Here is an 11,402-nt window from a genome sequence, read left to right on the forward strand (position 1 = left end):
ACAAATTTTAAGCACTTTACCACATTTATATTGTTAATTGTTGAGCCGTTATAACGGTAAAACTATCAAAATACTAACGCCCATCCACCGTTAAATCCAGAAGGTTCTGTTTGTATGCTTCTTGTAATGATATGGAAATATTTATTGCCTCCAACGAATAACATTATTAAGAAAAAAAATAATAATAAAAATAAAAAGCATCCAACTGTTTAAAAGTTGAAATAATTAATGAACCCCTGAAAATTCAGTGAAATTACGAAACAATCCATTTCCTGAACTTATTTATTAGTTCATGGTCGTAGGGAAGTAGACATCAAAAGCTTCAGGAACAAACATGGCGTCCAGACCAGGCCCCTTAACTGACTGGCCATGGAAGAAGCTTGGAAACTATAAGGTAACATACCCTCTTACCACATTTCTAATACTCAGATGAGTGGGATCGGTTTAACTCTACGAGATTTGGTTGAACTTGGGCAACTAACTTCATTAGAATAGCCATGAATTCTGAATAAACTTTGAAACTCCTTTGAGTCAACTCGACTCACATTATCTGATTTTGAGTAGTTTTTTCTTTCCAATCATAGTGTAAGTGATGATTGTTTAGATTTATCATTTTTAAATATTTTTTTTTTTGTTGTTAATATTTAGGTCATGTATGGAAGCTTATAAAAAATTTCTTTGGAGCACTTTTTATAAAATCTATTTCCTTAAAAAATATATGAAATTTTTTTCCTTTAATTTAAGAAATATTTTTTTTCCAAGCTTCACCTTCAAGCCTTCAACATAAAGCCTTAATAGTGTTTTCTTTCATAGTTTCGCATAAAATTTCACGGATGAGTTCAGACACATTGGATTGTGCACCACTTGAGTAACATACTTATAAAATACCCATTTTGGTATTTATTTACTTTTCCAAAATGGCTACTGATTTTGATTTTATATTTATATCTTAAAATACATTTGTATGAAGGATACCCATTTAGCTCAATTTATCTTTATATCCTTTGTTTTAAACATTATTTTTGTAGAAAGAAGATTTGACGATTATGAGATTTCAATGTTTTACAAATTTCTTTATTTTTTTTTCTAAGCTTCAACATAGGGCCTTACACTTGAGTTACATTATTGAGTTCAAGGCTATTATGTCATCCACATTTATATAATTATATTTCTTACTTATTAATATAAAACATTATAATCTTTTTCATCTACTAAATTTCTTCTTTTTCTATGTTTTATTTGATTTGCACCATAAAAGTACGCCGTATTGTTACCCGGGATAGCATACAGTTTGTATTCGTATATGGGCAAGGACGAAAAAGAGAGAGACATAACTGGATTGCTCATACTTCCATATATGCTATGGAGAATGATACATCATCAGGCATGGGTAAGCTTGGCTCGTTTCCAAACTGCCCAAAGCAAACATAGGATACTTGACAAGGGTATTGAATTCGAACAAATCGATAGAGAAAGAAATTGGTGAGTCGTCGTCTTCTTTTTATTTTTCATATTAGATCAAAGACAAGCATCATATTATCTTGCATGAGATACATCAAATCACTATTACATAATAAAATGATTATGGGAAATCTATGAAAACCGACACGTCTCAAGAAATGTGGATTCATTGTCACTCCAAGAGAAAAGGCTTGACGTTGTCAAGTTCAATTTCTTGGACCCACAAACACATGGAGATCTTTCTTTATTGATTGATGGATTAATGTGGAAAAAAAAATTATCTTAATTAATGGTTCACAAATATTAAATTTTAGTATCAGACAATGTTGTCGTACTATCTTGTTGGTATGATTTATTGATTTACGTTTCTCATTAATTGTTGTGATTGATATTGGTGTTGAATTTTTTGATAAGAATATCTCATAATTAAGTATAAGTGATCAGAAAATGGGGTAATTTGTTGTTTCAATAAACACCAAAAACTTGATGTTATACCCCTAAAAAGCCTTATATTACACTTCTTTGGTCCTCCAACCAATGAAAGACTTAAAAACTATGTCTTGGTGGATTTATAATATAAAAAACAGTGTGGCGAGTGAGATATAGGTATTAGATTTAAGTACCTAACGAAAGATTAAATCAAGTATAGAAAAAAAAAATATAAAAATAGCTCAAATCTAAGTATTGAAAGTTACTAATAAAGATGATTGTTTTATTTATAACTCCAATAACGATTTATTGATTTGCCTTTCTCATTAATTGTTGTGGTTGATGTTGGTATTGGAATTTATTAATGAGCATATCTCATAAGTATAAGTGATCAGAAAAGGAGGTTAATTTGTTGTTTCAATGAACATGAAAAAACTTGATGTTATATTCCTAAAAAGACCTTGTGATACATTCCTTTGGCCAACCATCGGGTTGAAAACTTTTAAACCATATCTTGGTGTATTTATAAAAATTATAATAAAAAAAAAAATTCAGAGTTACGAGTGATATAGAGGCATTAGATTTAAGTACCTAATGAATGATTAAATTAACAATTAGAACAAAAAAAATATAAATAAATAAAGCTCACATCTAAGTACTAAAAGTTACTAATCAAGATGATTGTTTGTTTACAACTCCAATGAAAAATCAGGGCCGATAGGATTAGTGGACCCAAAATATAATCACAAGAAATAGTAGAGTATGACATCAATATTTTTAGTTTAAGGAAACAACGAGTACAATCCTTGAGGCATGTGCAAGCCCCACCCCACACCCAGAAGGAATTTTTTGGTATAAATCCTTGAGGGTGGTCCAGAGGGGGGATTCAAACCCAAGATCTCAGCTTCTCAAGACATAGTCTTGGCCATCTCACCAACCCTTAGTTGGTTGGATTTATTTACTTTGCTTTCTCATTAGTTGTTATGATTGTCATTGGTATGTGGATTTTATCGTCACAATATAAGTCGTCATCATCATTATTATTTATTCTTAGAACTAATAACAATTAATTCATCATTCTTTCTCCTAATTCATTAAATATGTGATTGTGAAATGAATGGCAGGGATGATTTGATCATTTTGAATGGTCTAATCTTTTATGTGGGGTTTCTATTACTTCCTGGGGCTTCCAAATTACCATTGTGGAGAACAGACGGTGTGATTCTCTCCTTTATCCTTCACATAGGTCCAGTAGAATTCCTCTACTACTGGCTTCACAGGGCGTTGCACCATCACTTTCTCTACTCTCGCTATCATTCGCACCATCATTCCTCCATTGTTACAGAACCCGTAACTGGTAAATTACAATACTCAATACTCTTTATTTCCTTTATAATGGGATTTAATAGTATTCAAGACTTCAATGGGGCGTTGGCATCACTTACAAACATGCATTTTTTATGTTAATCTTTAAAAAGTAATCTTATTTTATCTTTTATAGAGCGAAAAACAAAAAAAGATTGTCAACAATTAATCAATATTTTTTGAGCTAAAAATAAATTTTAAAAAATGAAATATGAAAAATATATGTTTCTTAGAGATTATTGGCGTCCCATTGAAGCTTTGGACCTTATCATTCCCTTTATAAATATTGAGCATCAATTCCTTGTTTAACACTTAATATTGATCTAAAAGTTTTTGTTCATGATGCAGCTGTTGTTCATCCATTCGCGGAACATATTATGTATTTCATATTGTTTGGAATCCCAATGGTAATCCCAGTAGCAAATGGAACCGCTTCTTTGGCATCATTGGTGGTATACATCACTTACGTTGATTTCATGAATAATATGGGACATTGCAACTTTGAACTCGTTCCGAAAAGGCTTTTCAGCATTTTTCCATTTCTCAAGTACATCATGTATACCCCATCGTAAGTCTTCGAACCCGTGAAGTATAACTACCTCCCCCTTGCTTTTATTTTTCCATAATCAGAGTTAATTTTAGTTATCAAAATTAAAAAATCAGAGTTAATTTGATAACAAGAATCTCAAAATCCATTTGTTTTTTTCTTTTTTTATAAGAAAAAACATACTTTTAATATGAACAGTCTCGAGATTTGAGATGTAGGTGTATGTATTTATTGTACAATATTGTGATTCATTCATTGCGGTTTTATTCAATAACAGTGTGATAAATACAGACATCTAGATATTGGTTGGAATGATTCTCATAACCCCACCCACACAAAAATAAATTTATGTTTCAAAGGTTATTTTGTAATTATTTTATATTATTATCCAACGAGAATGTGTCATGTGCAAACTTAAATGTATCATAGAGACTTATTTGTAATTTAAAATATTGATTAAAGTATGATTTTGTAGTTTAGAAAGTAAAAAAAAAAAAAAGAAGATATTTTTGTAATTGTGAAAACAAACAATCTGATTATACGGTCGTGGATTTTTTACTAGAACAATTCTCTTTTTTATACATGTGCATTTGCACATGCTACCTTCTCATCTTTACTAATATTATGAGAGAAGGTGAGTAGAAGTGGTTCAACACCAAAATTTGGATTTTAAAAATGCCCCTATATTAACATGTGGATTTAATATAAACAGAGTTATTTTAGTCAAAATCAAGAAAATTGTAAAGATACATCTTTAAATCACGTTGGTTAATTTTCAAAATTAGCAAAATATATTTTTTATTGTGTAATTTTCAAAATCACCTGTTAATTAAAATTTTATATTACAAAAACAATCCTTTTTTAAGTACATGTGTATTTGCACATGCCACTTTCTACTGCTAATATAATGAGAAAACGAAGAGTAAAAGTGGCTTAAAACTAAAATTTGGATCTTATAAATGCCCCCATCTTTACCCTTAAACTTAATATTATTCGGGTCATTTTAATCAAAAATCAAGAAAAATGCAATCCATTAGTTAGTTTTTTAAAATTAGAAACATATATTTTTTTATTATGTAATCTTTAAAAATACTTTAATCAATATTTTAATTACAAAGAAACTCTTATAATACATGCATATTTGCACAAGACACCTTCTAGTGTACTCTTTATAATTAACGAGTTGCGGTGGGGTGACCTCTAACTGGAACTCATATCGCACTTCTTGACATGAAAGTGGATAAGAACCATAGATGCTTTTTCACTCGTATCTCAATGAAAAGCTTCTATGGTTCACTTGCACTTCAGGTCACTTGAGCATTATTCATTATTAATGTATATTAATAAATAATGAATCTCTAATTTGTAATATTTTATTTTAGGAAACTAGTCCAGCCATACTGAGGCAACTCAACTCTGTTTTTAAAATTAATTTTTTTTTTGGCTCATCCAAACAGGTTTCATTCTCTCCATCACACACAATTCAGAACCAACATATCTCTCTTCATGCCATTCTACGACTACTTGTATGGAACATTTGACCAGGCATCAGATAAATTATATCAAACCTCGCTAGAAGGAAGGACAGAGATGCCAGATGTCATTCATCTGACGCATCCCACCACCCTTGAATCCATCTATCATCTACGGCCAGGATTCCCTTCCTTGGCTTCTGGGCCCTACGCTTCAAAATGGTATTTGTGGATGTTGTGGCCAATCACATATGGGTGTATGCTACTGAGTTGGATGTATGACTCGGTCTTCACTGTGGAGAGACATCTCTTCAATGATCTTAAATTGCAAACATGGGCACTACCAAGATATAGTTTCCAAGTAAGTTAATTTCTTCTCTCTTTTGTTTTTTTAGCAATTATTTATCTCCCTCATTAATTATGTATATTATACTTTCCTCCCTTGAGTTTAAAGTTATACTTCACCCCCACTAAATTAAACTAAATAACCTTAAGCGTTTTTTTTAGCTTAAAGCTGACTTGAACAAGCCTAGCCTTGTACAATTTGTTCCGATCTGATAACTTTGGGTCTGGATCGATGATTTGATAATGATTCAATCCAATATCTTATTGGATCAGTCTAGGATCAACCATATCCCAATCCAATATGGATTTGATCCAATAAAATGTGAGAAAGTATATGAATAAGAATATATATAAAGATTGTCTAGATTTTGTATATCAAACCAGGTTTGGTTCAATCCAATTGTTATTGGATTGGGTTTGGATCCTAAAATTATGATTCAATAAAACCCGATCTAATAAGAATCCGATCCGAATCATCGGATTATTAGTTCCAGATCCAATTTTTCTTGAATTGATACCAAATTAATCACGATCCAATCCCGGTTGATTGAGAGCCCTAGGCTTACCAATGAAAAATCTCTTCAGAGTCCCTTGTGTTATAGACTTGCCCGAGTTCTATTGCCACACCAGCTTTTACTAATGCCACACCAATTCCCATGTAAATTGCCAAAGAATTGCACACAATTGTTGGGGCATTAGTAAAAGTTGTGTGGCAATAGTAAAACTCTCTAAAATTTATTATAAATGAGAATTTTAAAAACCATTTTATTTATTTATTTATTTATTTTTAATTTTTTTAATTAATATTTTGTTACTAACTCAGTATTTTTCTTAATCATTTTTGCAGTATTTCTTACCATGGCAAAGAGAGAAAATCAATGGCATGATTGAGAAAGCTGTTCTAAAAGCTGATGAAGGAGGTGCGAAGGTGTTGAGTCTAGGTCTTCTAAATCAGGTAAGATCACTGTGTTTGCTTTCTTTGATACCAGAAATTAATTAGTTCCATGTCTTATTCTATCCTTGGATAGGATAATAGTGAGACAAAATATTATTCCTCATCTCCATAATCCAAATTTTGATGCGCAATACCTCATGTATTATTCAAACTTAGGAAAACACATAAGATGTTAAATTAAAACCATGTAACAAAAACAAAAAAATTGAAGAATTATATACATGAGTAAATATAACCATTCTCTCCAATGGATAAGTTTGATTTGACTAGACAATTTGTATATGATAATTCTCAACTTAGATAAAGAGATCGAGCGATCACGTGGGTTGTGATAATTTGATAACGAGATTGTCCGGACTTATGTCCAACTAAGGGGATCGTAAGAGCTAGGACTGGAGCCATGATAATTTGATAACGAGATTGTCCAGATTTATGTCCAACTAAGGGGATCGTAAGAGCTAGGACTGGAGCCATGATAATTTGATAACGAGATTGTCCAGATTTATGTCCAACTAAGGGGATCGTAAGAGCTAGGACTGGAGCCAACGCATATTGGTCCCTCCCTGGGGCACGTGCAACACCCGGACATCACAAACACTAGGTAAGTGAGGGTGCACTCTCGCAGGTAGCCCCGAGGAAATACTGCTCAGACTGGGTATTGAACTCACAACCTATGGACTCTCACCACTTATTGGATCCGAAATTACCATTGAGCCACTAGGACATACGTGGATCAATTCATTTTATGTCATTTATATCAACCAAATGTAAATAACTTCCTTTATTCGGTCAAGTGACTTACAATGTAGCGCCCAAAAAAAAAAAATGCTAATTAGAGTCCACTATAATGGCTATAACAATATGATAGTAAGAGTATGAAATTGCATTTTCCATCTTGAATATAGTTTAAATGTTCTAGTAGTCTATCTTCATTGCTTGAATATGGATCAATTATTATTATCATTTTCCTTGAAATACAAAGGAAGGTTGTGTTATTTATTATCTAAGAATCTTAGTATTCATGATCAACAGGGAGAGGAATTGAATGGAAATGGTGAACTTTATGTACAAAAGCACCCAAAACTCAATGTTAGAATTGTGGATGGAAGTACTTTAGCAGTTGCAGCTGTTCTCAATAGCATTCCCCATGGAACAGAGCAAATACTTCTTAGAGGAAAACTTTCTAAGGTTTCTTGTGCTATTGCAGAAGCTTTATGCCAAAAAGGAATCCAGGTAAATTAACATTCATAATTCTCAAGAACAATGTCACAATTTTTCCACTAAATACCAAACCAATTTATTATTTGATAACCGATAAGCTCAAAAACCTAATAATAAATACAAAAAATTCTTTGTCGCAAACTCTTGTTTTCAGCTCATAACTTGCACGCGCCTTTGTCTTCTGTTTGTTAATAATTCAATGTGGGGTTAAATGTCAAACCCACTTGATAAAAATTGAATTAAACTTGTAATCTAATTCGTTTTAAGTACAAAAAAAAAAAATTCATGTTTTATATTTATGTGCCCTATTATCTTCTTGGAGTGCAAAGATTAGCCATGAATTTCACTCTTCTAACCTTTCTTGACTTGATCAGGTAGCTATGGTGACCAAGGATGATTTTGAGAAACTTAAATTACGGCTTGCTAAAGATCTGTGGAGTAATTTGATCCTTTCAAGTGGTTATACTCAAAGGGTAGGAAAATGTTACTCTAATTAGCACTAATCTTCTTCGTTTTCACGTGAAGATTAAGATATAGATTTAGATTAGGTTACATTAGTTTCTCTCTTATTAGTTAGAGACTTGGAGTTTACTTCTATTTAGTATTTCTTTCCATTATACTCTAATGAAACAGCAATAAGGCTTATATAATATAAAATCAAAGTCTATTAGTATTCAATTTCTCATTTAAGTACATAACCATAGTGTAATATCCAATGGGTTCTTCTACATTGAACAAAATTTGAATGAGGATATGATGGACCTCATAAAATATTTCCAATTTTATTGTAGGTATGGTTGGTAGACGGTGGAGTATTGACAGACGAAGAACAGAAGCAAGCACCAGAAGGAACGCGCTTCATTCCATTCTCACAATTTCCCTTGAAAAGAATGCGCAAGTACTGTGTTTACTACAGCACTCCAGCATTTGTCATCCCCAAGGCTCTCGAAAACGTTCATGCATGTGAGGTTAGTTAGGCACTAAGGCTGACACATTGGAACTGCGAATACTACTTGTGCTAATGTGCTCTGAAGCTATTATAGACTTAAATTAGCATACAAATTGCATTTGTTTCCATGAATTATAACATATTTTTTGGGTTTATGGTTGTATCTACAAATGTGACAGAATTGGTTGCCAAGAAGGGTGATGAGTGCTTGGCATGTATCCGGAATAATCCATGCAATGGAAGGATGGAACGAACACGAGTGTGGAGACATATTGCTTGATGTAGAGAAAGTATGGAAGGCGACACTTCGTCATGGATTTGTTCCTTTTATTCCTACTTGATCCACCATCTACCTTTTGATTCCTTTCTGTTATTATTAGCTATTTTGGGCTACTATATAAAGAGTGTCCAAAACAAACAAAAATAATGTTGCTTGAACATGATCATGGTTTACTTGTAAAACTATGTTTAAAGATGTATAATTTCTGTGTTTTAATTTAAGTAAAAATGGGATTTAATGATCCCCATCTAAAAAACTATTATTGGTTCGAAGTACATGAAGTTCTTTGTCTTTCAATGTATGATCTTTGGTTTCTATTATAGAGGCTACATTGTCAGTTTCTACGACTTAATCTCCGTCAATAAAAAAAATTTCCATCAAATTTTTTTGAAGTATGATCTTGTGAGTTTGGATACTTTCTTTCAAGAAAATGGTTTTGTAAATGTTCATGCTATTATATTTATACTTGGTTGATTATAGATGAATTGGATTTCATCGGTAACAATCTCCACTCTTGTGAATTTCACATTAAATGAAATGTTTACACCATGAAAATTTTGACTAGAAATTATTATATAATCTTATATTGTCCAATTAGACTATTAATTTTGGTCAAAATGAACTGATTTTTCGAAAAAGATCATCATAATGAGAGAAACTAAGTAAACGGTTGGATGTCGACCATGGTATCGAAATATGAATTGCCCTGTCAAAGTACATATTAGCATATTTGCTGATAAGTTCTAAATCCTAGCCATGGTTTCAAATCTTAGTATCATTCACTAACTAGAGAATCTCAAGTCTGAAGATGAATGTAAAACATTTAACTCTAGAGGTTGCATATGACGGGTTTTGGCTAGAGGTTGAAGATGAGGGCATTTAGGTTATTTTTATTAATCTCATAAAGAAGACCAAGGTCAAAGGATATGTCAACAGTTTGAAAAACTGTATAATGGCTTTCATAGAAATAGTCATTGTTTATAACTTATCATCTCTTTCTGATTTTCTAAGTTCTAATTTGGTCTCATTATGTTCTAGTTTATCTCAAAAAGTTTTGGCCAAATTATTCAGAGACAAATTGAAACATTTCAAGACAAACCAAACACATACTGAAACGTTTATCAAAACTATGATTCCAGTACTGTTTTTATTTGAATGTTCAAATAACATTACACATCTACCATTACATTCTGAATCCGAACAATATTTCAAACCATAATTAAGTTTTCATATTTCTCGTTCTCTCTTCGTCATTGGAGCCATTTTAAAAAGCATGCTTGACACATGCATTTCATATTCATGGGCTCGTGTATGGATGATTCATGCATTTATAATTTTGGGTAAGCTACATGGACTGTATATTGATAAGTTTGGAGTCCAACTCAAATACGCTCCCGCACATGTGGGCCGGACTGAACTGAAACACGTCCGACGAAAAAAAGACTTGCTCTGATATCATGATAAATTTAAGAGTCCAACTCAAAATCAATTAGCAATGAGTGGAAAGGCCTAGAAACGAGACAAGGCAAGGAGTATCTGATGTGAGACTAAACTCAACATATATAAGTCTCTTTCTTGCTCTCAGAACTTCATATAGAAGTTAAGCTTTGTTATAACAATGATGAATCCATGTATTTGTATGCAAATTGATCTGGAATGAGGAAATATCAAAAGGGATTCAGAAATTTCTCTTTATTTTCCGACTGCATATGTTATACATGATCGGGTATCAAAATATTGAAAAAAAATATATATGATGGAAATTCTGTTTCAAGAATAGAAGTCCCAGCACTTCAATTCTTGCTCTTCCAAATCAATTCCTGTAACCAAACACCCAATCTATCCAAATTCAATGTAAATGTTAGAATTGGTATCTCAGAAGTCATGACTTCATTTAGTCAAGGGGACAGGTAAGTGTCAAGTTTGGACTGACAGCCCAAGGTGGAACATTGTCTCTAGATTCTCACAAATGGGTGAGATTAGATGATCTTTGTGATTCATGTTTACATATCTCAATGCCATCCAACGGTCTTGATTTAGAGACAATGGGTTGGCCATATCATTTTCAAAGGCTGAAACCTGTGATTAGAGAAAAATAAATAAAAATTGATTTGTGTCTACAACTACATGGACCACCTTTTTATAGAAATTAGGGCAAACTTAAAAATTAGGGCAACCAGAAAAAGAAAAAGAAAAAAGAGATGTTATAATAGAGACAGAAAGAGAAAAATCAGTCAAATCTTTGTGTCATTAAATGAAAGAACAAGTTCCATCAGTGGAGTAATTATTAAGCTAATGTTAGAGAAACAATACCTTAAGCTAGACTCTTCAGGTGGAGGAACATTTCTAATTGGCCTGTTTGGATAATCTACTTGGGC

The 11,402-nt window shown here is 32.2% G+C and overlaps 1 protein-coding gene across 1 annotated transcript; it reads left to right on the forward strand.

Annotated features, from left to right (window-relative positions):
- The first annotated feature begins 245 nt into the window (after positions 1–245).
- LOC147389519 (very-long-chain aldehyde decarbonylase GL1-4-like) lies at positions 246–9,299 on the forward strand. The gene is made up of 10 exons (XM_086418709.1): positions 246–394; positions 1,259–1,482; positions 3,015–3,247; positions 3,604–3,823; positions 5,260–5,635; positions 6,467–6,574; positions 7,607–7,807; positions 8,170–8,268; positions 8,587–8,763; positions 8,924–9,299. Exons 1-10 carry the CDS (start codon positions 335–337, stop codon positions 9,083–9,085), a joined length of 1,860 nt encoding a protein of 619 aa, XP_086274835.1. The 5' UTR covers positions 246–334; the 3' UTR covers positions 9,086–9,299.
- Positions 9,300–11,402: the final 2,103 nt, after the last annotated feature.

The sequence above is a fragment of the Akebia trifoliata genome, chromosome 12 (genome assembly GCF_017979445.1).
Source record: "Akebia trifoliata isolate Shusen 1 chromosome 12, ASM1797944v1, whole genome shotgun sequence".
NCBI lineage: Eukaryota > Viridiplantae > Streptophyta > Magnoliopsida > Ranunculales > Lardizabalaceae > Akebia > Akebia trifoliata.

Excerpts from the sequence above, each read along its gene's own strand:
- LOC147389519 (XM_086418709.1), top strand. The coding sequence starts at position 335 with ATGGCGTCCAGACCAGGCCCCTTAACTGACTGGCCATGGAAGAAGCTT. Across the intron at positions 3,824-5,259 it reads TACATCATGTATACCCCATC|GTTTCATTCTCTCCATCACA; the intron begins GTAAGTCTTCGA and ends TCATCCAAACAG. Across the intron at positions 6,575-7,606 it reads GTCTAGGTCTTCTAAATCAG|GGAGAGGAATTGAATGGAAA; the intron begins GTAAGATCACTG and ends CATGATCAACAG.